At 47.1% G+C, this 27271-nt stretch overlaps 1 protein-coding gene across 1 annotated transcript; it reads left to right on the forward strand.

The window, feature by feature from the left end:
• The first annotated feature begins 279 nt into the window (after window positions 1-279).
• On the forward strand, window positions 280-20354 carry Gfra3 (GDNF family receptor alpha 3). Its single transcript, XM_057789110.1, has 8 exons — window positions 280-361; window positions 6172-6459; window positions 11715-11807; window positions 14232-14544; window positions 18651-18754; window positions 18912-19046; window positions 19374-19465; window positions 19672-20354. The coding sequence occupies exons 1-8, from the start codon at window positions 280-282 to the stop codon at window positions 19759-19761; spliced, it is 1197 nt and encodes a 398-aa protein (XP_057645093.1). The 3' UTR covers window positions 19762-20354.
• The last annotated feature ends 6917 nt before the right edge of the window (window positions 20355-27271 follow it).

The following is a 27271-nucleotide window of genomic DNA, read 5'->3' on the forward strand; positions in this document are numbered from 1 at the left end:
ATCCAAGTGGCCCTAAGGCCTTGTCCCGCTCTGGGTCCCGGAGAAACAACTACCCGAAGCTCCCTCGCGCTTCAGAGTTGGAGGGCGGTGCCCGCGACCCTAGTGGGAGAGTGGCGGCGCCGGGAGGAGGGGCGGGAGGCGGCGGTGGGAGGTGCCGGCCGAGGGAGCCCTGTTCGCCCAGTCCCGCGCACGGAGGCAGGGGAACGCGGCTCGCTGGAACGCCGCTCCCTGCGCAGGCAGAGCGCCTGGAGAGCGGACACCCAGCGTCCACACCCGGCCATGGGACGTTCCCGGAGCCCACGACCGCCGCCGCTGGTGCTCTTGCTACTGGTGCTGTCGCTGTGGCTGGCACTAGGAGCAGGTAAGTGTCGCCCGTGCATTCACTCAGCCAGAACCCTCTGGAGCTGTAGGACAGGTGGAGCTAAGAGTATTGGTGGGGTGCTCGCTCTTCTGTCTCTCGAGTCTGGGGAACTGGAGTAGAAAGTCCAGAGTGTCAAAAGGGGGCTGGTTTCCAAGCCTAGAGTATGGACTCGTGTAGACGGAGCCCTAGCAAATCCTGGCCACCTAAGCATCTCCTCGCCCCCGATTCTACTTCTTCCCTCTTTTGAGGTTCGTCTAAATCAATCATGGGACAACTTGAAGCCATTATCCCCAGGAGGTGAGAATCTGATCAGAGGTTGTTGTTGGCTCTCAGTGGCTTTCACCTCTTCCATACCGCAGACTAAAGAATTTGTGTAACTTGTCATAGAATAGGCTTGTGAACTGCTTAGAATGTGCTAACCTTGGGCTGGAGAGATGGCTCAGAGGTTAAGAGCACTGACTGCTCTTCCAAAGGTCCTGAGTTCAATTCCCAGCAACCACATGGGGACTACAAATTCTTCTGGTGCTGCAAGCAAAATACTGTACACATAATAAATAAATAAATAAATAAACAAATAAATAAATAAACAAATAAGTGCTAACCTCATTACCTGCTTGCATTGTTGAGAATGTTATCACAACCTGCCCTCTTCCTGCACTGGGATGTGCTTTTTAATTACTTAGTTATTTAATTTTATTTATTTGTTTGTTTTCTCTGTGTAGCCCTGGCTGTCCTGGAATCAGCTGTAGACCAGGCTGATCTCAAACTCACAGAGATCTGCCTGCCTCTGCCTCCCAAGAGCTGGGATCAAAGGTGTGTGCCACCACCGCAGGCTGCTTTTTAATTTAAAAAATAATCAATCAATTAATTAATTTTTGAGACAGAGTCTTGTGTAGGTGGCCCTGTCTTGGCCTGGCTATGTATAAAAAGATGACGTTGAACTTCTAATCTGCTTCTACCTGACATGTGCTGGGGTTACAGATGTGTCCCCCCCCCCCCCGTTTTATGATGTTCTGGGGACAGAGCCAAAGGCTTTGAGTATGCTAGTAGAGGGCACAACTGAGCTACACCCCAGTCACACTGGATATAGGGTTGTTGGTGGTGGGTGGTTGCTTGCTTGTGGATTTTTTTTTTGCTTGTTTATATTTTGTCTTAGATAGGGTCTCACTATATGTTGCCCTAGCTGACCTGGAACTCTATATCAGGCTGACCTCAAACTCACAGAAATCCACCTGCCTCTGCCTCCCAAATCCTGAGATTAAGTTTTTTTTTTATTGAAAATAGATTCTTCTCTCATACTATACATCCCAATGACAGTTCCCCTCCCGCCACTCCTCCTAGCCCCCACCTACCTTTTCTCTCCCCCAGATCCACTCTCCTCTGTTTCCCTTCAGAAAAGAGCAGGCTTCCAAGGGACAACAGCCAAACACGACAAAATAGGATACGATAAGACAAGGGGGGCCCTCATAGCAAAGCTGGGCAAGGCCACCCAATAAGAGGAAAAGAGGCCCAAGAGCAGGCAAGAGCCAGAGACATGCCCACTCCCTCTTAGGAATCCCACAAAGTTGGTGTTGAGAACTGTCTTTCTGGCCACACAGCTTTTCCCCAGCTGCCCAGTACAGTGCCTTCTCCAGAGGGTAACTGACCCGTAATAAATTTTGTGGGATGATATAATTCAGGGCTGAATTAGAGCCATGTCCTTCTATCCAAGGAAGAGAATCCTGAGAGCCACAATCCCTGGAAAGAAAGATAATGACCTCGGGAACGCAGAAAGGCACTGGGGAGTCTCACTGCGGGTCTCCTGCCAGAGCCTGAGTGAGCAAACAAAATAAAGCTACAACAACAACAACAACAAAACAACCCAGCCTGAGTTGAACGAATCCTGAGTGAGACACCACACACAACAGGGGTGGCGCTACCGAAATCCAGTCTTGAGCAGGTGCTGGTGCTATGAGAAGACCTTGATTTTGAGACCAGCCCGGACTAGATACACAGCAACACCCTGTCTCCAAAGAGGTGCAGAGCATAGGGAAGGGGAGCAGGGTGTGTCTGGGGAGAGGGTCGACAGGCAGACTGCCTGCTGTGCAAGCATGGGGACCTGATTTTCAGATTTCTAGTATTTAAATAAAAGTCGGGAGCTCTCATCTGTAACACCAACAATAGGGGTGGGGTGTAGAGGGGGTGGATCCTGGGGTTTGTTGGCCGGATAGTCTAGTCAAAATGATGAGCTCCAGGTTTGGTAGGAAAACCTGTCTCAAAAAATGAAAGTAGCCAGGCAGTGATGTCACACACCTTTAATCCCAGCACTTGGGAAGCAGAGGCAGGCAAATCTCTGTGAGTTCAAGGCCTGTATGGTCTACAAGAGCTAGTTCCAGGACAGGCTCCAAAGCTAACAGAGAAACCCTGTCTCGTAAAACAAAACAAAACAAAACAAACACACAAAGTAAAGAAAGAAGAAAACAATAAAGAAAGACACCTGACTTGGACCATTGGCCTCCACAGGCACACGACGCACAAACACATCTATGTGCACTCAGACACACATACATACATGAGAATATAACACACACAGGGAAGAGATGAGAAAGGAAAAAAGGGAGGAACTAGTCTGTCCAGCCTGTCTCCGTTGGTAAATCTGGGCAATAAGAACTCGTCAGCCTGACTTGGCTGCCTACCATGAAATTCCACTAGTCCCAACATCTCTGCTGGTTAGGATCAGAGGTAAACATTAAATACCTTCCTCATTAATTGGTGAAGTGGAATGACAGACAGGTCCATCCCGCCGTAACACTCGTAATAATTTCTGCTTAAGTGGCCTTACCAGGGCCTAGGTATGTGGGTGTACTTGCCTTGCGTCATTCCTAAGGCCCTAGGGTTTAATCCCTAATCACTACAGCACACACATGCACAGAGCACACACACACACACACACACACCATTGCTGTCCAGTAGCTGCCAAGTGCTGTTTATGAGCTAACACTAACGGGGAGTTTTTAGCAATTGAGTAGAGAATACTAGTGCTCACCCCAAGCCAAACATAAAGGGGACTCCCCTCTCAGGGACGTGGCATCGTGGACTAAAAATCATTCTAAACTAGACAGAAAACATGCGTTCTAGGTTCTAACTTTGAGCTAGGCTGGACCGGCTACATCTCCCGGTGCTTGTTATTTTTCTTAGCGCGTTTGTCCATAAATGGGTGTCCATGCAAGGAACCACAGTGGAGAGAAACAGATGAGGCTCTTGTCCCCCGAAAGCAGAAGCTGACAATTAGTCTTTCTCTAATAAACCCCGTTAGAACCAGCTAGAAAAGGCACCCATGTGCTTGAATGGGACTTCCATTACTTAACTCTGGATGTAAGAGTGTAGGTCTGGGAGCCTGAGTGTGTCCACTCTCCCAAGAGAAAGTGTCTGGCTTTTTTCTTGAGACTGGGTCTCACTAGATAGCCATAGCTGTCCTTGAACTCAGAGAGAGGCCCTGTCTCTACTGCCTGAGTGCTGGGGAAAGTACGGGCTACCATGCCCGTGGAGCACCATGCTTTTTCTTCTGTTTTGTTCTGAGTTTTGTTTTTTTGAGGCAGGGTCTCTCTACACAGCCCTGACTGTTCTAGAACTCATTGTGTAGACTAGGCTGGCCTTAAACTCACAGAAATCCACCTGCCTCTGCCTGCTGAGTTCTGGGATTAAAGGCATACACCACCATGCCTGGATTGTTTGGCTGTTTGGCTTTTAAATAGCCACTAATCACATCTCTAAAAGACTTTCTTTTTTAGGTCAAAGTAGGTAATAATCTCAGCACTCATCAATCTGACTGATCTGCCCACCGGGAAACTCCACTTCTCCTAAGCTGTGACTGCATGTTAGGATCAGAGGAAAACATTAAACACCTTCCTCGTTAGCTAGCGAAGTGGATATTTGACAAGGTCAACCTGATTCACATGCTGAGTTCTAGAGCAGTTGGATTACATAGCCTGTTGCAACCAGTTCTGGCTACCTAGGAAGACCCTGTTTCAAAAATAAATAAGTAATATTTCAAAGGAAAGAAAAGCATATAGATTTGTGGTCGCACTTGCCTGGCACTGAGTCTCCAAGTGCCAGCACAGAACTGTCGATTTAAGAGAAGAGAAGGAAGAGGACTCGGGATGTAGCTGAGCATTGGACCTCTTGCCAACAAGAGCTAGATCCAGTTTCCCAACTCTAGCCAAGAAGAAAAGAAAACATATGTGTCAGTTAAAGCACACATCTGTGCCTTGTGTCAGTTTATGATCTTGCCCTGACTTAAGCCCCAGTTTCACAATCCAGAAGACAACTTCTACTTTTTATCCTCTTGAAATTTAAATTTAAGTCCCTCCAAGTTCTTTGTGGCCTGAGAGGTTTGTGAATCCACCAGGCTCAGGCTCGATGAACTACCAGAAAGAAGAGCTTTTCCTTTGGAAGAGTTAGGAGTCAGAATTTGGTCCAGTTAAGTGTTCATTTAGTTCAGTAACCACAATGAGACTGAAGCCTGTGACATTTCCTTCAATCAACCACTAACTCGTGTTTATTTGTAACGAGCGTCTCTTTAAACTTTCTACAATTTAAACAATTAACTTGTTTAAATCCATGTCCCCCCCTTTGGGTAAAGGTCTTTTCTTTTCTTCATTTTTTTTTTCTTTGAGAAGGGTCTCTCTCTGTAGCCCTGACTGTCCTGGATCTCACTATGTAGACCAGGTTGACCTCAGACTCACAGAGATGCTCCTGCCTCTGCCTTCTGTGTGCTGGGATTAAAGGCGTGTTTCACCATGTCCAGCAATCTTTTCCAATTTTTGTTCACCATCCTTAGTCATTAATAAAACACACCACACGTTACACACACACACACAAGCAAATATATAATCTCATACCTTCCTTAAATATTTTTGAAAATTCAAGAGCTTTGTGGCTTCTTACACATATGAAGCTATCAAGTAAAGCTTCTATTTTATGTGCATGTGTGTTTTGCCTGAATATATTTGTGTACCACATATGTGCACATCCTTGAGGCCAGAAGAGGGTGCAGGATTTCCTGGGATTGGTGTTACGGACAGAAGTGTGCCCTCATGTGGATCCTGGGAACTGTGCACAGGTCCTCAGCAAGAGCAGCCAGTACTCTTAATCTCTAAGTCAACTCTCTGGCCCCCCTTTTTTCTTTCTTTATTTTAAAAAAAGATTTATTTCATTATTTTGTGTATGTGTGTATCTTTTTCTCTTTCTGTTTGAGTGCAAGTGCCAGTGGAGGCCAGAAAAGGGTACTGAATACCTTGGAACTGAACTTGCAGGTGGTTATAAGCTGCCCCATGTGGGTGCTGGGAATTGAACTCAGGTCTTCTCTCCTAAGAACTGAGTCATCTCTAGAGTGCTGCTTTCTTCTTCTTCTTCTTCTTCTTCTTCTTCTTCTTCTTCTTCTTCTTCTTCTTCTTCTTCTTCTTCTTCTTCTTCCTCTTCCTCTTCCTCTTCCTCTTCTTCTCATTCTCCTCCTCCTCCTTCTCCTCCTCCTCCTTCTATTTTTTTCTGTGCATGGGTGTTTTGCCTACATATATGTCTGCGTGAGAGTGCCGCATCCCCTGGAACTGGAATTACAGACAGTTGTGAGATGCCGTGTGGGTGCTGGGAATTGAACCTGGGTCCCCTGGAAGAGCAGCCAATGCTCTTAACTTCTGAGCAATCTCTCCAGCGCCCTCCACACTTATTCTTAAAGGGCTTTGTGATGCCCTAGAGTTTTCTCATGATTTCATCGGAATCTGCCCTTCCTCACCTCATGATTTGGTGGCCTCACTTGATTGCTGTCTTTGCAGGAGACTCCCTTCCCACAGAGAGCAGGTTTGTGAACAACTGTATCCAGGCCAGAAAGAAGTGCCAGGCTGATCCTGCTTGCAAGGCTGCCTTCCATCAGCTGGAGTCGTGCACCTCTAGTGCAGGCACTGCACTGGCCCTTGAGGAGTCTTCCACATCTGCAGACTGCCTCCACGCTATGCAACAGCTTAGGAACAGCTCTCTGATGGGCTGCACATGCCAACGGCGGATGAAGCACGAAGCTAACTGTTTGGAAATTTACTGGACGGTGCACCCTGCCCGAAGCCTTGGTAAGACAGCTCTCCTAGAGTGGACTAAGCTAAGGTGGATTTGGGGAAGTCATTTCTCAGTGGTGTGAGACAGACCGTATGACTGATTTGGTGGGGACAAATGAAGCTCTGTGAGTGGCATCTGGAAGAGATGCAGGGAAAATTTGGCATTATCTTCTTGGGTCCTTAAAACTTTGCCCTCCCTTCTACCTATTTCTACATTTCTTTTTTCTTTTTTTTTCTCTCTCTCTTTTTTTTTAAATTTAACCTTCTCAATTTAATTGTTTGGATAGGAATGTGCCTTACATTTTCCCCCACTCCGCTTTCTTCCTCCCCTCTCCCCTTCCACTTCTACACTCCACCCCCAACTTCCTAGCCCCATCCTCCACACTCGCAATTTACTCAGGAGATCTTGTCTTTTTCCCCTTCCTAGGTGGATTCATGTGTGTCTCTCTTAGGATTCTCTTTGTTACCTAGGTTCTCTGAGGTTATGGCCTTTCCCTTTCTCTTAAAAATATTTTTAGCCGCCGGGCGGTGGTGGTGCACGCCTTTAATCCCAGCACTCGGGAGGCAGAGGCGGGCGGATCTCTGGGAGTTTGAGACCAGCCTGGTCTACAAGAGCTAGTTCCAGGACAGGCTCCAAAACCACAGAGAAACCCTGTCTCGAAAAACCAAAAATAAATAAATATATATTTATATATTTTTAGCATGTTTTGTTAGCACCACATAGTCCATTAACACAGTCCACATAGTGGGTGAGCAGCCTGGGGCTGGTGGCTCACGCCTTTCGTCACAGAAGTTGGGGAAGCAGAGGCAGATGGGTGAGTCTTGAGTTTGAAGTCGGCCTGCTCCAGAACAGTCAGGGCTACACGAGGAAACCCTTTCTCAACAAACAGATGAACAAAATTTCTTTATTCATGTGTGCAGATCTACGTTCGTATGTGTGTCAGGGTGCACGTCAGTTCTGGAGTAGCTTCTCTTCTTCTACCATGTGGTTTCTGGGAATCAAACTTAGGCTGTCAGCCCTTTAACTGCTGAGCCGTCTTGCTGGTCTGTTACGCCCACTTTTCTTCCCTGTATCCTCCTCTTCACAAAGCTCTTAAGTCAGGAAGATCCCAGCCTGAGGAGTTTCTGAAATAGGATATTGAGAGAAAATGAGGAAAGGAAAGGGGTCTTAACTCAGAACAGGTTCAGAATACCACAGGGCCTGTTGATTCAGAAAGAGTCTCTTGTGACAGAAAGGTTTTCCTTAATCAGACAGGAGGCAGCAAGAGAGAACGCACAGAGGGAGCCTAGCGGAAGATTCACACCCGTCTCTTGCCATAGGCCCATCTCTACTCATCGTCATCTTTGTAATTAACTAACTAACTAACTTGGGGTTTTTTGAGACAGATTTCTCTGTGTAGCCCTGGCTGTCCCAGAACTTACTCTGTAGACCAGGCTGGCCTCAAACTCAGATACCTACCTGCCTCTGCCTCCCGAGTGCTGGGATTATGTTGTGGTAACAAAGAAGACGTCCATAGGTGAGCATGGAGGCTTGGAATCCCAGCACTCGAGAGACTGAGGTAGGAGGATCCCCACAAATTCAAGGATAGCCTAGGCTAGTGAGACCCTGTCTCAAACAACAAAACAAAACAAAACAAAAACCCAAAACAGACAAAAAAAGATCAAAAGGGGCAGGGGAGGTAACTCAGTCAGCCTTGCAAACATAAAAGACCTAAGTTTGAGCTCAGAACACACATTAAAACAAAGCAGATGGGCATGTGACATTTGTAATCCCAGGGCCTGGGAAGTAGACAGGCAGATCCCTGGGGTGTAAACCAGACAGCTGAGCCTGCTCAGTGAGTCCCGGGCCAGTCAGAGGCCTCATCCCTTAAACAATCAAACAAACAGACAAAGTAGGGGGCAGTGTGGGGAGGAGGCTGCAGATTGTTCTGGTGGTTAAGAGCACTGGCTGCTCTTCTAGAGGACCTGGGTTCAATTCCTAGCCCCCAGGAGGCTGCTCAAGACTGTCTGTAGCCCCAGTCCTGGGTATCCGACACCTCTTCTGGCACTTGGACACTTTCAGGGTTTTGCCCAGCCTGAAGCACAGAATGGCCTCAGACGTGTACCCTCAACCTTTGACAGCAGAGAACACAGGCCTATGTCCCGGCTCATGGAATTTTCTCTGCTGGGTCTGGATCTGGCTCCTCTTGATCTAGAAACCCATAAATTAAAAAGACAAATCATCCGCCTTCCGTATTCTCAGTGCACGGTAAAGAACGGAATCAAGACGCAATACTCAGAAAGGGGAGGCTGGGAGGCATAGGACACACTGGCTCACAGCAGATGTCCAAAGACCATCCTCCCTAGGAGGAGGGGTGTTCCCTTTGCTTTAGGGGTGCAGTGGAATGTCCTCTGTTCTGTAGGACTCTTGGCCCAGCCCTCTGCCAGCCTCTTGCTTTTCTATTACTCTCTTTGGCTGTGTTTGAAATGGACGTGGGAGACTGAGCCTCCTTGGGGATGGAACAGTATTCTCAGCCTGCTTCCTGCCTGACGGAGGTCGGGGATTTTAAGTCTCATAATCTTTTAATATGGGCTGGTAGCTCTTGGCTGTACAACACATAATTGCTTTTTATATCTTTGATTTCTGTCATCTCATGAGCCCAGTAGCCTTTCCCACAAAGACATGTGCTTCCTTGTAGCCCTAATTAAAAGTCCCTTGCCTTTGTTTTTCCTCCGGAGTGTATTTGTCCAACTGGCAGGATTTATTCCTTACCCCCTCATCAATTGGGAGATCCCAGCGACAGCTAGGGTACCCATGTGTTTGATTTGCTTTCCTTCCCGTTGAGTTCTGATCAACTTCATAACTCAGAACCCTTTCCAGCCTTATCTTCTGTGTCCAAATAGGAGAGAAAGTTGCTTCTCTTAATCCTGTAACCCTAAAATTTCTGATCTCTTTTTCTTTTTTTTTAATTTATTTTTATTTTATATACATTGGTGTTTTGTCATGGATGTTGGATCCCCTGGAACTGAAGTTACAAACAGCTTAGCTGTCATGTGGTTCCTAGGAATTGAACCCAAGTCTTCTGGAAGAGCAGTCAGTACTCTTAACCACTAGGCCATCTCTACAGCGCTGTTTTTTGTTTTTTTGAGACAGGGTTTCCTTGTGTAGCTTTGGTCACTTTGTAGACCAGGCTAGCCTCGAACTTAGAGATCCATCTGCTTCTCTGCTGTCTTGAAAATCAAAACTTTTGCTAGGTTAAACTGCAGTTGCAACAAGCCCTCGTCCAGACCACTGCTTTTATTTATTTATTTATTTATTTATTTATTTATTTATTTATTTATTCGGTGTATCTCGAGACAAGTTTTCTCTGTGTAACAGTCCTAACTGTTCTAGAACCAGCTCTTGTAGACCAAGCTGGCCTCAAACTCACAGAGATCCTCCTGCCTCTGCCTCCCAAGTGCTGAGATTGAAGATGTGTGCCACCACCGCCCGGCTCAGACCTCTGCTTTTAAAAAGAAAAATGTCTTTCTTGCTCATGTTTTACACCTGACGCCAGCTTCCTTCAGTTGACTTTGCTCTGCCTTTAGTCCTCATGGAACAACCCAGGCTGGTAGAGAAAGGAGGGGCAGCAGAACCATGTGATGGGTCTAAAATGTCTGCTCAGATACGGCTGATATCATTACAGCCTAAACTCCACAGGCTGAAGCGAGTCACATGGCCAAGCCTGTGTTCCTCTCACAGGGGACAGGGAAGCCCCACTTCTTGCTTTCTGCTCCTCATCCTAACCGTTTCTCAGTGCACGGTAATCTTCCTCAGAGACATCTTCCCGGACTCTCCCAGGTCTTAAAGCCTTTCTTTGCAGTTTTTCTCGCAGCCATGCTCCTGCAGTCTTCAAGATGCTTTTACAGAGGCCTGTTGGGTGACAGCAGCCAGCTCACCTCTTTCTTCCAATAGGAAGGTCTAGAGACGGTCTCGTGAACCCAGGCTGGCTTCTAAGCAGCCAAGGATGGCCATGAACTCTTGCTCCGCCTACTCCCCTTCCCAAACGATGGTATTACATAGGAGTCTCTATGTCCAATCTATTGTTGGCCCTGGGGTTGAACCCAGGGTTTTGTACATGCCAGGCAAGCACTCTAACACTGAGCTGCATCGCAGCCCCCAACACTTACTAACTGGCATTTATTGAGCGCCCACCATGCTTATAACCTGGCAAGTGCCCTTCAGGAGTCTGTAGCCCCACAGGAGGACGGGGAGGGATGCGCTGACTGTGGGGCCACTGTGTCTTTCCTTCCTCTGGTTTTCTCAGTTTGGTCCAGCTCAGAACCTGGCCTCACTTCCATTTCTATGCTGTATCATGTGTCTCTATAGCCAGTGGTCAAACCCAGAACACAACCCGTTTCCAACCCTTCCCAATGGCAAGGGAAGGCAAGAAAACATCTCCTCGCTCGGTTGTGTACCCACAGGCGAGGTCTATTCTTAGGAGCAGAAACTCCAGAACCAGTGTGGATTTTATATCCCACCCTACCCCGCCCCTTTATTTGAGACAAGGTCTTACTATGTAGTTCTGACTGGCATGAAACTCGCTACACACACACACACACACACACACACACACAGACAGACACCAGGCTGGCATCTAGTTCAGAGAGAGCGGCTTGCCTTGTCCCAGAGCACTGCGAGGAAAGGCGTATACTGCCATGCCTCGCCCAGGTCCCCTTCTTTTTTTTTTGGTTTTTCGAGACAGGGTTTCTCTGTGGTTTTTGGAGCCTGTCCTGGAACTAGCTCTTGTAGACCAGGCTGGTCTCGAACTCACAGAGATCCGCCTGCCTCTGCCTCCCAAGTGCTGGGATTAAAGGCGTGCGCCACCACCGCCCGGCCCAGGTCCCCTTCTTATTAAGCCTGTGTGAATCTAAACAAGTCACTTACCCTCTCATCCTCAATTTCTTTTTACCTACTCAGACTTCCAGAGGGATGAAACGAGCTCTGTGTGTGTCTCTGTGTGTGTGTCTGTGTCTGTGTGTGTGTCTGTGTGTGCACGTGCACGTGCCTGGGATCCAATGTGTTTAACAAATGATAGCTCTTAATTATTTTCATATTCATTGGGTCTAACCTGTGCCTTCATGGCTCTGAATTATTCTCATCTCTCTGCAGCCATAGCTCCCTAGGTACAAGACCTTGTCTTGTCTTTTGCTGTACAGAGCCTTGCCCCCTGGCCCGGCAACTTCAGCCCTCCCCGCTCCCCTGTACAAGTCCTTGTCTTTGGCGGTCACATACTCTCCACTCTCTTTAGGTGGCTACGAGTTGGATGTCTCCCCCTATGAAGACACAGTGACCAGCAAACCCTGGAAAATGAATCTCAGCAAGCTGAGCATGCTCAAACCAGGTGTGGAGGACAAGCCCTAGGATGTGGAAAGGGAGGCTGGGCGTGGGCTCTGAGGGGAGCATAAACTGGGGGTGCTTTGGGGAAGAGTTTTTGCCTGCTGTGTCAGGATGGAAGTCTGAGCTGTGGTGCACGGTCTGTGTTCCCAGGAGTCATTAAAAAGCCACAGTTACTAGGGAAACCTCCAGAGCCCATTAGGGCCACTGGTCCTCAGGAAGGGTGTGTGGGAGCAGCAGCAGAGCAGAAAACACGCTGAAATGGAGTATTTACCCACATTTAAGGTGGCCAGGAAAGTACTTTTTTCAGAAGTCCCTAAGGACTAGGAAATTGCTTGTTATCAACCGTTCTAATGGGGTGGTGAGAAGTTGGGCAGGAGAAAGTAGCAAGCATTTCATTCCCACAGGGGTCACTTAGGGTGGGAGCTATCAGTCCGGTGACGGCTGGAGTGCTGGAGTGCACGTTTTTTCCTCCAGGCCTGTGAGGCTGTGAACTGATTGAGAAAGAAAACAGAAATGCACGGGGGGGGGGGGGGGTGTAGTACAGCCTTAATCCAAGCTCTTGAGAAGTAGAGGACAGACAGTCAAGAGTTCAAGGTCATCCTTAGCTATAGAGTAACTTCTGGGCCAGCCTGAGCTACCTAGCTAAAAAACAAAACAACAAAAAAGAATACATTCAGGCAGTAGTTTTTAAGATACAAATAAAAGTCATTGTATAGTTGGTTCTATACTTTTAAAATTAGAATTTTTCTTGTTTTTGAGAAGGTTCTTACACATAGCCCAGATAGGCCTTGAAGTCTTGCTATTTATTGAATTATATGAGCACACTGCCGTGCCTGGAAGAATATATATATATATATATATATATATATATATATATATATATATAATTTGTTTGTTTGTTTGTTTGTTTGCTTTGTTGTTGTTTTAGTCCCGGCTGGCCTGGAACTCACTATACAAATCAGACTGGCCTCAAGCTCCTTGAAATTCACCTGCCTGTGTCTCCTGAGTGCTGGAATTATAGACATGTGCTTTCACATCCAGCTTAAGAATTAGAATTTTTGTTGAGTTTTATATTATAGTCAATTGTATATATCTTATAACTGGAGTTTTGAGGAGAAAACACAGATTTCTACATAAAAGACCCATTAGGAAGAATCAGTAAACAACCTGTGAAAAATCACAGCCTGCTGGAATATTCTGGGCTGTTTGTTGGGATATTCTGTTACTAGAAATATCATAGGGGTGTGGGGTTGTAGCTCAGTGGTGTGTAGATGGCATGCAATGAAGTCTAACCCCACAATTCCATACATTAAAATATCATTCTAACCGGGTGATGGTGGCGTACACCTTTAATCCCTGCTCAGGAGGCAGAGGCAGGTGGATCTCTGTGAGTTCAACACTAGCCTGGTTTCCAGAGTGAGTTCCAGAATAGCCAAGGCTACACAGAGAAACCCTGGTTCATGAAGCAACAACACCACACACACACACACACAGAGTGTTGTTATCATATATATATATCATATACACATGTATATCATATATACATATATATCATATATACATATATATGATATATATATATCATTCTAATTTTCAAAGTTTCAGAATATGGGAGAATTTTTATATGTGAATCAGTAAATGAAAGATGGGCAAGTAATATAACACTGAATAGAATAAATGAAAGATGGACATGGTAGCTCATAGCTGTAACCTCAGCCCTTGGGAGGTAGAGTAAGAGGAGGATCAGAAGTTCAAGGGCATCCTTGCTAGACAGTGAGCTCAAGGTCAGTCTGGGCTTCGTGAGTCCCTCTCTCAAAAACAGGACAGATGAGATGGCTCAGTGAGTGAGGGCTCTTGCTGCCAAGTCTGGCCACCTGGGACCCATGTGGTGTCGGAAGAGAACCAGCTCCCTCAAGCTGTCCTCCAGCTTCCACGCATGCTCCCTAGCAACACACACACACACACACACACACACACACACACAATTTTTAAAAAGGAAAGAAAAGATATTCCCTCCAAGAAAACTAACAAAACCCTGAACAGAGTAGAAAAGCCTCCAGTCAAACCTAAGCAGAATTTGGTCGCATTGTCTCAACAGTTGGGAAGTTCTCTGGGGGGTTGCAGAGCTTCTGCAGGGGTCAAGGAGCCCCTTTTGTCTACTGAGCTGTCTCCTGCTCCTATCCTGGATAAGTGAGTGGGTGTTAGGTGTGTGTGGATGTCGGTGTTGATGACGATAATGGTGATGACTATGATGACGGCTAGGATGATTTTACCAGACCAGATGAGGGCAGGGAACGAGATAGACTTTGTAGAGAAGTGTTCAGGACAGTCCTTCCTTTCTGCCACGTCAACAACCTGTCACCTCAGGCGTTTCCTGGACTTCCTAGTGAGACTTTGCCTTGGTGACTTGGTGCTACTCTCCCCACAGACTCGGACCTCTGCCTCAAATTTGCTATGATCTGTACTCTTAACGACAAATGTGACCGCCTGCGCAAGGCCTACGGGGAGGCGTGCTCAGGGTTCCGCTGCCAGCGCCACCTCTGCCTCGCACAGCTGCGTGCCTTCTTTGAGAAGGCGGCAGAGCCCCATGCCCAGGGCCTGCTGCTCTGTCCATGCAGGCCTGAAGATGTGAGCTGTGGCGAGCGCCGGCGGAACACCATCGCCCCCAGCTGTGCCCTCCCCTCTGTGGTCCCCAATTGTCTGGATCTTCGGAGCTTCTGCCATGCGGACCCTCTGTGCAGGTGCCCTGTGAGGGTGGGCAGGATGGGCAGGGATGTGGCACACCTCTCTGTCTGGGTCTAGTATCCTGTGGAAGCTGTGTCTGATTCCCCAGACACCGGGAGCCCACTGACTCTTTTACCTTGGAGATTTTGTGAACCTCCCCACCCCCCACTCTTCCTTCTTCCTTCCTGTAGCCCAGGCTATTCACTACATTATGTAGCCTAAGCTTTCCCCTGGATTTCCCGAGTGCAGGGTATTATAAAGTCACCTCACCACTTCTGGCCATGACCCTTTTATTTTATTTTATTTTTTGAGACAAGATTTCATATAGCCCTGAATTCTTTTGATCTACCTTCCTCTGCCTTCTAAATGTCTGGGCAACTTACTGAGTTCCAGACCAACCAGGGTCACAAAGTGAGACCCTGCCTAAAAAAACAAAAACAAACAAAATAAAAAACAAAACAAACAACCCCCACATTTATTTATTTATTTATTTATTTATTTATTTATTTATTTATTTAGTGGGGCGAGGGAGGCAGGGTAGTCCTGCAACCTCAGGATTCACGTGTTGAGGTCAAAGGTCAGCTTCCACTGAGTCAGGTTGTGGAGAGACAGGAAGGAGCTCAGGTCTTCAGGCTTGCTAGTGAGTGATTTCATCTCATTGGCTCCAGAAACTCTTAACTCTTCTTTTCTTTTCTTTCTTTCTTTCTTTCTTTCTTTCTTTCTTTCTTTCTTTCTTCCTTCCTTCCTTCCTTCCTTCCTTCCTTTCTTTCTTTCTCTCTCTCTCTGCTCGCTCTCTCTCTCTTTCTCTCTCTTCTTTTCTTTTTGTTGTTGCTGTTTTTGTGAGACAGGATCTCTCTACAGGTCTTGGCTGTCCTGGAACTCACTAGGTAGACCAGGCTGTCCTTTGGGTTCAGAGATCTGCCTGCCTCCGCCTCTGGAGTGCTGGGAGGCCCTGGGATGCGGTGGTTAGCACCTGCAGTCCAGGTATTCCTACAGCCGAGAGGCAGAGGTAGGAGGGGCCTCCAAGCCTGTGGACCAGGAAGGAGGCAGCCGCAAAACCAAGAGAGACTGTCCCAAGGCGTTAGTGGAAGGTGCGGAGTGCTCCACATACACACACAGTGGGTCCCTAACCACTCCCCGTGTAAATAAGGAAAACATTTCTAATTAAAAATTAAATAAAGAAATAAAATCCCAAGCCAGGCTAGTGGCTCACATCTGAATTCTCAGCACTTGGAGGGCAAGGGAGAAAGAGCAGAGATGGAAGAGCATTCTCGGATACATCCTGAACTCGAGGCCAGCTACGAAAGACCTTGTCTTAGAAAAACAAAAATTAAAAATAAATCAAAATCAAGCTCTTAACGAGTGCTAGCATTCACCGAGCACTTGCTCCTCCCCACAAGGTTGAGCACAGGTTAACTCCGACCAGAATCCCATGAGATCTGTAGTGCTATCCTAGCTTTTACAAGAAGCTAGATAGAGCCTTAGAAGCCTGAGGCAGGAAGATGCTTGAATCCAGGAGTTTAAGACCATTGTGAAAAACACAGTAAGGCGGTTTCAGAAGACGAAAATTAAAAGTGTAATGAGAATGTCTTTACAAAACCCATTATTACACATAATTAATATATGCTAATACAAAATTTAAAAAAGTTAAAACATCGCTTGATATTCTGTCACTATTCTAGAAAGCATTCCCTGCCAGATTTTTCTATCCGGGCAACAAAACAGGCACATCTGTGTCTTGAAGTCTTTCCTACACTATACACCGCTCACCACGAGTGATCTCCTGTGGAGGCAGGGTGGGCATGGGTGAGAAGTTTCAAACATGTAAGTTCAGGTCCATGCTTAGCTGCTAGATCCATCTGAGCTGTAAAGAGAAACTTCACTTGCGGCTGTTGCAGGGGACCTGAATTCAATTCCCACACGATGGCTCACAATCGCCTGTAACTCCAGTTCTGGGGCATCCAACTCCATGTTCTAGCCTCCATGGGCACCAGGCACACACATGCTGCACATATGTTCACGCAGGCAAACTTCATACATATAAATGACTTTTTAAAAAGCTTTTACTTAGAGCTCTCAATAATAACACTAACATTTCCAGTCACTTCTTATGGACTTGATGCTGCTTTAAATACTTAGTATCTTCTTGTTTAAGTGGCAGGAAGCCTATAAGCTGGTTGCTGTGACTCTTTTGTATCATCCTCAGTTTACAAGTGAGCAAGCGTAGTGGAAAGAAACAGAATAGCATGCTCAAGGTCTATAGGGCGAGAGTCTGGCTTCTTTTTCTTATTCTTTTCTTTTTATTGAGATAGGATCTTTCTATGTAGGCTTGGTTGGTCGGGGACTTCCTAGGTAGACCAGGGTAGTTTCAAACTCTCAGAGATTTGCCTGCCTCTGCCTCCTGGGAAAGGTGTACACTACCGTGTCAGGCAAAGGTCAGATTTCTAACTTGGCTTTGGAGGGCAGGAATATGACTTAGTCTCTAACCATTCTGTGTTCCTGACGATTATCGTTCTAGTAAACATTACTATCATCTCACACATTTTATTTATTTTTTTAAGGTTTATTTATTATGTACACAGTGTTCTACCTGCATGTGCATCTGCAGGCCAGAAGAGGGCACCAGCTTTCATTACAGATGGTTATGAGCCATCATGTGGTTGCTGGGAATTGAATTCAGGACCTCTGGAAGAATAGCCTGTGCTCCTAACTGCTGAGCTATCTCTCTAGCCCCCTCACACATTTTAAAATGAGTAAAATACTGGCCTTTAAGGAGTTCCTAGTTGTGTGGAAGTAATAGAGAAGTAAACAACCTAGCATGAAGCAAAATGTAACACAAACTGAAGAAAGATATACAGGATAAACTCAATTTTAGCACCTAAAAATGACTGGTATGTCAGGTGGTTTTGTTCTTTAAGGTTTTCTTATTTTGATTTTAAATGTGTTTTGTCTATCTGCATGCATGTATGTGTTCCATGTACATATCAGAACCTGAGAACCAGAAAAGGGCATCCGATCCTCTTAGACAGGAGTTACAGATAGTTGTGAGCCACCATGTGGGTATTAAGAATCGAACCCCTTGCCGGGCGATGGTGGCGCACGCCTTTAATCCCAGCACTCGGGAGGTAGAGGCAGGCGGATCTCTGTGAGTTCGAGACCAGACTGGTCTACAGAGCTAGTTCCAGGACAGGCTCCAAAGCCACAGAGAAACCCTGTCTCGAAAAAAAAAACCAAAAAAAAAAAAAAAAAAAAAAAAAAGAATCGAACCCCTAGCTGGGCGCTGGTGGCTCACGCTTTTAATCCCAGCAGTCGGGAGGCAGAGGCAGGTGGATCTTTGTGAGTTCGAGGCCAGCCTGGTCTACAAGAGTTAGTTCCTGGACAGGCCCCCCAAAACAAAACAAACATAAAATCCCCCCAAAACAAAAAGAATTGAACCCCTGTCCTTGAGAAAAGCAGCCAGTGCTCTGACTGCTGAGCCATCTCTCCAGCCCTGGGTATTACATTTAATCTCAGTAATTGATGTGATCAGATTCACCATTGTGAATGACGCTGTTCTCAGCGCTTGGGGTCCTGAGCTGTATAAAAAAGGAGAAAGTGAGCTAAATACCAGCGTGCATGCATTTTCCTCGGCACTGTGGACGTGAGTGGCCACTTCAAGTTCCCGCTGCCGTGGCTTCCCTGCTCCGTTGAACTGTGACCTGGAACTGTGAACTAAAATAAACCCCCAAATTTTACCGCAGCAACAGAGAGAGAAACTGAGAGGGCCGTCTTCCCTGATGTAGGGTGGATGCTAATAATCAGAGTGTCTGGCGTTGGCTAAGCACTGAATGTGCGCCGGGCACTGCTGAATTCATCCTCCTGTTCGTCTCCTGAAAGTCGGCCTGCTTCGGCTGTTGTCCTTTCTGATTGACAGTCAAGGAAACGGCAAAGATGATGTAGCCAGGGACTGTGGAGCTCACGTTCACTGTGATGGGCTGTGGGGCCTCGGGGGTGGTGACTGGATTGTGGCGCATGTAGGGCTGAAGAGAAAAGGAGAGCTGGCCTGAAGACAGGCGTGGCCAGCTGAGGACAGTGAGGGTGAAGTTTGGGTCCTCAGTGGGGGTCCTGGGTTCCTTTCTTTCAGATCGCGCCTGCTGGATTTCCAGACCCATTGCCATCCTATGGACGTCCTTGGGACTTGTGCCACGGAGCAATCCCGATGTCTGCGGGCTTACATGGGGCTGATTGGTGAGGCTGGGGCATACGTAGGGAATCAATAGAGTAGCCAGCTCCGAGGTGTGAATACACTGGAGACAGCGCCCGGGATGGCGCTGAGGTCCTGGGACAGGTGGAAGAAGATGGAGGCTGGAGTTGGAGTTTATCCCTTCCTCTCTTCGCCCAACAGGGACTGCTATGACCCCAAACTTCATCAGCAAGGTCAATGCTAGTGTTGCCCTAAGCTGCACCTGCCGAGGCAGTGGCAACATGCAGGAAGAGTGTGAGCAGCTGGAAAGGTCCTTCTCCCAGAACCCCTGCCTCAGTGCGTAAGCCCCTCTTACCGCCAGCCCCTGTGACTGTTGGGGGGGGAGGGTCCTGTCCATCTCTCTAGTCAGAGCATCCTCATCTGGGCTCCGCCCTTCATCTCTCCAACCTGAACCTTTCTTCTTTCTCCCACTCCTCCCACTCCCAGAGTGACCTCCATGTTGCTTGTTCAACTTGTCTAGGCCCCAAGATGAACAAGTCAGAATTTGACTTCCTACCCACCTGCCCACTGTACCCCAGGGGCCCCCACATTCCCTTTCTTGCTTTGGGAGTCTGAGGAACTTCCTGGCACCTTGCTCCAATCTACTTTTCCTCCTGTACTTAGTCGAGGCCATTGCAGCTAAGATGGGTTTCCACAGACGACTGTTTGCCCAGGACCGGGTGGACGACCCTACCTTTTCTGTGGTACAGCCGCAGGTAGGACTCCCTCTGTCATATACCTCACGATTTTACCGCACTAGCTGGAGAAAATACAAATCAGTCAGACAAAGGGACAAGGTGGGAGAGATGCCATGATACAGACCTCTAATAATATAGCCCTCTAACGCACACGTTGTGTGACTGAGGCTTAGGTGTTGAAGCAAGATGTCCTCTGGGCTGACTCTATTCCATTTCTTCCACAGGACAATAACACTGCTCCAAGACCACAGCCCAGGCTACCCGTTCTTTATGTCTTCATACTTACCTTGCTTCTACTTCAGACCCTCTGGTAGCTGGTCATCCTCAGGGTCCTTCGTTCTTTCCACCGCACCCAGACTGACCTGCGGCCTGTTATGGGTGAGAAACTGACAGCCTCCGGAAGAAGATGCAGTGTGCAACACTGTAACTCTGGACCAAGCAGGCATCTCGCCTAGCACCTCCTGTCTGCTCCAGATGAGGGCCTGGGAGAAGCTAGGGGCTATGACCTTCAGATCCTGACTGGCTAGTTCTCAAACTTCCCTGACCCCTTCTTCTATCTCAGGCTGTCCCTCCTTAGGACTTTTGTCACCGCTGTTTTGGCCATATATTCTGGTGGCGATTTGTTTCCCCACCCCCATCCCTTCTTCCTGTTTCCCAGGATTGCCTAGAACCTAACAAGTCAGCCATTCCCTGTTCCATTCTTTAGGAAGGCAGGGCTGAGGGTTCTGAGGCAGCTGAAAAAGACGCTCCCTTTGTGAGAAAGGCTGGTGTTCCTGGCCCCTCATCCCCTCTGAATGGAAGTGAGTAACTGCTGTCTTCACTGCTCTGCCCTGCAGTCCTGAACATTTGGGCATCAAGAGCTGAGGCTTTGGGTCTTGCTTAACTCCTATGACTGTCCCCAAGTCCCCCAGCCCCTTGGATCATGATTAAACATTTTGACCTAAAACTTAATCTTTTCCCATTTTCTTTTCTTTTCTTTTTTTGGTTTTTCGAGACAGGGTTTCTCTGTGGTTTTGGAGCCTGTCCTGGAACTAGCTCTTGTAGACCAAGCTGGTCTTGAACTCACAGAGATCCGCCTGCCTCTGCCTCCCAAGTGCTGGGATTAAAGGCGTGCGCCACCACCGCCCGGCTCCCATTTTCTTAAACTGTGAGTTTATACAAGATTAGTGGCATGCCTCAGTCACAAGGGCACTGAGAAGGTGATAGGGAGACCCAGCCTCCTGGCTGCTGACTGCTGTGAGCCTTCAGGCAGCTCTCTCAGCCTCCCTTGCCACAGAGTTAGAAGAAAAATAGTAAATAAAAATAAAAGATGGATAAAAGATGGTCTCTATCCCAACTCTAGGATTCTGGGACCTACCTAGAATCTACCACTGAGGCCCCCAGTCAGCCGCAGCATTGATTGAACCCTTGTCTGATGAGCTGCTCCAGATCATGACAGGCCCAGAAGAAAGCAGAGGCTGATCCTTGCTCTTGAGGAATCTAGTCCTACAGGAGTAAGGAAGCGTCCTTCCTGAACAGAGTAGTTGGAAGAATGTATTTATAGAGCTGTGGGTGTTTGCTTATTCATTCCTTCTTTCTTTCCGAGACCAGCTAGTCAGTTCTGTCTCCGTGAGACACTGGGGTAGACAGAAGAGGACTGAGGTAGCTAGGCTCAGACACTATTCCAAGTCTTTTCTCATACCAGAGTAGAGATACCGAGAAGACAATCAAGAAAAACAGCAGTGTGGTAAATGCAGCAGAAAATGATAACAACCCTCATTTCTTGAGCTTATGCTGTGTGCCAGCTACTGTTTAATATACACTGTTTTCAGGAACACACATTGATTCATTTAGGTGTCTGTTGTAGCCTAAAATCATTTTTTAGATTTACTTTTTTATTTTATGTTTGTGAGTGTTATGTACCACATGCGTGCCCAGTGCCCACAGAAAAGGGCACCCTGGGACAGGAGTTACAGATGGTGATAACCACCGTATGGGTGCTGGGAACCAAACCCAGGTACTCTGCAACGCCAACAAGTGATCTTAATGGCTGAGCCATCTTTCCGACTCCGCCACCTGTGTTGTGGTTTAAATGTGAGGTGTCCCCCCATAAGTCTACAGCTATCTTACCTTATACATACTTAATTTCTGAAATGTCACTCATAAACTCATATAGTTTTTTTTTATTGTTTTATTTCATTGGTTTGTTTAGATGGTTTCTCTGTGTAGTCCTAGCTATTCTGGAATTTGATCACTAGACCAGGCTGGCCTTGAACTCAGAGAGAGACACTCCCTAGCCTCTGTCCCCCAAGTGTTGAGATTTGTTTGTTTTTGAGTCCAGGTCTGCGGTGATTTGAATAAGAATGGCCTCCCAGGCTCATGCTTGGTCCCCAGTTGATGGAACTGTTTGGGAAGGATCAAGAGGTGTGTCACTGGGGGTGGGTTTTGAGCTTTGATAGGTCACTCCAATTCCAGCTAGCTATCTCTGCCTTCTGCTTGTGGATCAAATGTAAGCTCTCAGCTACTGCTTCGATGCTGTGGCCATGCCCCATGCCATGGTGGTCATGGACTCACCCTCTGAAACTGTAAACAAAACTCAATAAACTCTTCTATAAATTGCCTTAGTCATGGTGTCTTTTTTTATTGATATTTATTGACCTCTACATTTTTCTCTGCTCCCCTCCCTGCCTCTCCACTCCCCACTTCAATCCTTCCCTAAGGTCCCAAGTCATGGTGTCTTATCTCAGCAATAGAGAAACATCTAAGACAGCATCTCACACAGTTCAGGAGTCCTCAAACTTGCTACATAGCTGAGAATGACCTAGTAGTCCTCCTGCCTCTACCCCCCCCAAGTGCTGGGATTATTGGCATTCACTACTATGTCCGGCAGTTTTTGTTTTATTTTGTTTGAGACAAAATCTCACACTGTAGTTCAGGCTGGTCTGAAACTCACCATGTAACCCCGATTGGCAGTGAAGTCCTAACAATCCTGATTCAACCTCCTGAGTGCTAAAATTACAGATGTTGGTCACCACGCATGGCTTCTCTTCTTCCTTCCTTCCTTCCTTCCTTCCTTCCTTCCTTCCTTCCTTCCTTCCTTCCTTCCTTCCTCCCTCCCTCCCTCCCTCCCTCCCTCCCTCCCCCCCCTTTTCTTTCTTTTTGTGGTGCAGCTTGGAATCCAGCTTAGGACCTGTATACACGAGATCAAGAACTCTGCCACTCGGGTAGTTCTCAGTACTCTGCCACCCCCTTCTTTTTTTGGAAACAGGGACTTTCCATTTAGCATGAAGTCCTGGCTGGCCCTTGCTATGTAGCCCAGGTTGACCTTAAGCTTGTGGCGATCTTTCTCCTGTCTTGTGAAATTGTAGAGCTTTTGAGAGGTGGGACTAACTGGAAGTTTTTGTTGTTGTTGTTTTGTTTTGTTTTTCAAGACAGGGTTTCTCCATGTAGCCCAGACTGTCCTGGAACTCACCTGCTTCTGCCTCCCGAGTGCTGGGATTGAAGGCATGCGCCACCGTAGCCCGACGGTATTTTTGTTATGTGTGTGGAGGTCACACCAAGTGTAGGTCACAGACATTGCAGCAACTGTGAATGGAGCCTGAGCTGCACTTGCCTCTCTTCGCTGCACACCGTGGACTTGTATGGTGTACGTTCATATGCACAGCTATTCAACCAGTTCTGAACTCATGGATATTTGATTGTGTTTTTTTTTGTTTTGTTTTGTTTTGTTTTTGTATGTGAGCAAATAAACATGCTATGGTGTATGTGTGGGGGTCAGAGGACAATTTGAAGGAAACATTTCTCACCTTTTAAAAACTTCATTTAACTCTATTTTATGTGTTTTTGATATAAAGGTATCAGATTCCCTTGAACTGGAGTTACAGACAGTTGTTAGCTGCCATGTGGGCGCTGGGTATTGAACCCAGATTCTTGGGGAAAACAGTCAGTGCTCTTAACTGCTGAGCCATCTCTCCAGCCCCCACTTCTCACTTTTTATGTGGGTCCCAGAGTTCAAATTCAGGTGCTCAGGCTTGGTGGTGAGCACCTCCACCCAATGAGCTATTGCTTGTTTGGTTTTCGAGATAGGGTCTCCTGTAGCCAAGGTTTATCTCCAACTCGATGTGTATTTGGAGATGTGAGAATGATCTTCAACTTCTGATCCTTCTACCTCTACCTAGTTAATCTTTTATTGCCGATAACACAATATCACAGATCTGGTAAATGATAAGGGAAAAGAGGTTTCTCCAGGCACAGTGGCACAATCCGTAATCCCAGCTACCAGGAAGCTGAGTCAAAAAGATCATGGGTTGCTGGGCAGTGGTGGCGCACGCCTTTAATCCCAGCAATCGGGAGGCAGAGGCAGGTGGATCTCTGTGAGTTTGAGACCAGCCTGATCTACAGGAGCTAGTTCCAGGACAGGCTCCAAAACCACAGAGAAACCCTGTCTCAAAAAAAAAAAAAAAAAAAAGATCATGGGTTTAACAGCAAGATTCCCTGTTCGCTAAAAGGTGGTTTATTTGGTTTGCTTCTGGATTAAGATCAAGGGGCTCTTTTTGGCTCTGGCTTTGCTGGAAGAATCTCTCTCTCTCTCTCTCTCTCTCTCTCTCTCTCTCTCTCTCTCTCTCTCTCTTTCTGACACCAGTATCCAATCATGGAGGCACATCCTTGATTATCTTTATCTGATCACTTCTCAAAGGTCTCACCTCTAAATACTAAAATTGGATGTGTGAGACAGAGTCTGGCTGGCTAGTCTGGAACTCATTATAGAGACCAGGCTGGCCTCCAACTCACAGAGCTCCTCTGCCTTCTGATGGGATGGGTGTGCACCACCATGCACAGCCTCCAGTGGGGACTGAACTCCAGCAAAGCTTTCTGTGGAGACAAATCAGTTCACACCAGAACGCTTTCCATTTTTCTCTGACCTAAGGGTTTTTTTTTGTGTGTGTGTGTGTGTGTGTGTGTGTGTATGTGTGTGTGTCTGTGTGTGTGTTATGATGAAGACTGAACCAAGCTCCTCATACATGCTCTGCCACTCGGGTATGACAAAGACGCTGCTTTTGTTGTTTGTTTGTTTATGAGTATTTTGCCTATGTGTGTTTGTGCATCACATGCACACCTGGTGCACACACACACACACACAGACACACATACACAGACACACACACACACACACTGCTGCCAGAGTGGTGGGTGGAATAGGCAAGCCTGTCCCTGCATATTCTTGTATCCTCATAGCCTGCCTAGCCCAGGAAATGCTCAGCCAAGCTGCCTCCCAGCAAACTCCAGTGAGGGCACAGGGTCTACCCGCCTTCCTTCTTTCTCTCCTCCCGGGGAGATTTCTGAGCATCCGAGGCCTCTGCATTTGCTTTGGCTCCATTAGCCTGGGCCTGGGGGTGTGAATGGTACAGTCATTCCTTGCTAAGTGCTTGAATTAGACTAATAGGTCATCTGTGCTTTTCTCTGAAGAAGGTCCAGATTCCTGGTAAACAACTAGATACTCTCCCAGCCCACAATCCAGGGCCAAGATCAGGTGGAGGCACAGTGGCTGGGCTGGAGCTCTTAATGGTGTCATGGCTGGGATGGTTAATGTCATTAGACTAGTTTCTGTGACGCCCAATGCGACGGCTCTGGGAGCAGAGTGCTGAAGGACAGTCTTGGGACAGCAGAACTTTGTGCTTGTTGTTAGTTAGTTTGTTTGTTTTTTTTGTTTTGAGACAGGGTCTCACTGTGTAGCTCTGGCTGGCCTCAAACTTACAGAGATCCACCTGCATCTGCCTCTCAAGTGCCGGAATAAAGGTATGTGCCACCATGCCTGGCTTCCATCTTATTTTTTGAGCTGGGTCTCTTACTGGACCTAGAGCTCACTGACTCACCAAGACTACCTAGGCAGTAGGTTTCAGGGATCCTCCTGTCTCCAACCACCCATGCATGGCTAGAAGCTGCCATGCCTAGCTTTTTTTTTAAATATGGACATTAGGGATCCAAATCCAGGTCCTTATGCGTGTGCAGTGAGTAATTCCCTAATTGAGCTCTCGTCCCAGCACCCCAACTTGGTTGTTTTAAAGGTTGGAATATATTATTATAATACTTTACATAGTGTAACATGAGGTGGCCTGCTTGTTGGGGTTTCTGTCCCACCCGGTACCCTACAGCCGGCAAGTCCCAAAGAAAATCACACAGAGATCTCCATAAGTTATAAAATTGATTGGCCTATTAGCTCAGGCTACTTATTAGTTCTTGTAGCTTATATTAACCCATTATTCTTGTCTATGTTGGCCACATGGCTCGGTACCTTTCAGCTGGGCAGGTTACATCTTGCTTCTTGGTGGTCTGTGCTGGAATGGGGGAAGCGCTTCCTTCTTCCCAGAATCCTCCTGTTTTCCTTGCCCCACCTTTACTTCCTGTCTGGTTTTTCCGCCTGTGCTTCCTGCCTGTCCAATCAGCATTTATTTAAAACATGGTTGACAGAATACAGACAATTCTCCCGCACCAACATAGTGCCCCCTACAGGATGATTACTGGGTAAATGACAGCCATTGTTATTGTTGCTTCTGGGAGAGACCTCTGTGGGCACCATGGCTTCTGTTCTAGGACCTGGAACAGCACTAAGATGGTGTTGCTGACTTCTACTAATTGTGCCCAGGTTCCGTGTGGAGCAGCCTTAGGACATCTTTTCAAAAGCTGAGCTCCAGGCTGAAAACCAGAAGGCTGGGTTTGCCCCTCAGATCCCAAGGGACCTTGGACAATTGGTGAAAGCAGAGGTAGCATCTTTGTCAGTAGGCTTTTGACTCCAAGTAACAAAATTACTTGAATTACTTAGTACAAGGGTAACTAACCGTTATGTAATGCAGTTCCAGGAAGTTCAAAGAAGCCTTAGGGAGGCCAACCCAGTGAGTCAGGAGCCCGGGGCATCCTCAATTATTTTCCACTTTTTGTATACTAATTTTCTCTACATGAGGAAATCTGGGTTCATGGTCAAGACTGGTGCTTTTGGATAGGGGTAGTACTAGGCGCAGGAAACACAGAAGCTGCTGTTGGCTTGCTAGATTTCTGGTCTGGGCTATTGAAGAGTAGGGCAGAGTGAATGTGTTATCCACAAATTAAGTTTATTTTCACATTGAGCTGAAGGCAATGAGAACCAACAGAAATGGTAAGAGTTTTCTCTCGTTGTGTGTTTGTTTTGTTTTTAGGGCAGGGTTTCTTTTTGTAGCCGTGTGTGTCCTGGAACTCTGTAGACCATTTTGGCCTCGAACTCACAGAGATCTGTCTCCCCCTTGCCTCCTGAGTGCTGGGATTAAAGGCATGTGCCACCACCTCTGTCTTTTATCTCCTGAAGGCAAGGCATAAATTTGCAATCCAGGAAGGGGCCTTCCCTGTGGCAGAGTGAGAAAGCTGCCATCCTATTCCCCTTGAGGTTTTTGCAACAAGGTCTTATGAAGACCAGGATGATCTCAGACTTGCTATGTAGTGGAGAATGATCTGGAACTCCAACTATTCCGTCTCCACCTCCAAGTGCTGGTATTATAGGTATTACCAGGCTCGGGCTCAGCTAACTTCCTTCCTTCCTTCCTTCCTTCCTTCCTTCCTTCCTTCCTTCCTTCCTTCCTTCCTTCCTTCCTTCCTCCCTCCCTCCCTCCCTCCCTCCCTCCCTCCCTTCTTCTCTCCCTCCCTCCCTCCCTCCCTCCCTCCCTCCCTCCCTCCCTCCCTCTCTCCCTCTCTTTCTTTCTGATAGTGTTTTCCCATGTTACCGAGGCTGGTCTCAGCAATCATGTCTCAGATTCCCAGATAGCTTGGGGCTTCTGATGTGCACCCCTATACCTAGAGAAAAGCTACTCCTTTTGTTAG

The sequence above is a fragment of the Chionomys nivalis genome, chromosome 14 (genome assembly GCF_950005125.1).
Source record: "Chionomys nivalis chromosome 14, mChiNiv1.1, whole genome shotgun sequence".
Taxonomy (NCBI): domain Eukaryota; kingdom Metazoa; phylum Chordata; class Mammalia; order Rodentia; family Cricetidae; genus Chionomys; species Chionomys nivalis.

What these genes read in the sequence shown, in the direction of transcription:
- Gfra3 (XM_057789110.1), top strand. Translation starts at nt 280, where the DNA reads ATGGGACGTTCCCGGAGCCCACGACCGCCGCCGCTGGTGCTCTTGCTA. An exon ending in GCACCCTGCCCGAAGCCTTG is followed by an intron (nt 6,460 to 11,714) that starts GTAAGACAGCTC and finishes CACTCTCTTTAG; the next exon opens with GTGGCTACGAGTTGGATGTC. An exon ending in CATGCGGACCCTCTGTGCAG is followed by an intron (nt 14,545 to 18,650) that starts GTGCCCTGTGAG and finishes CCTTTCTTTCAG; the next exon opens with ATCGCGCCTGCTGGATTTCC.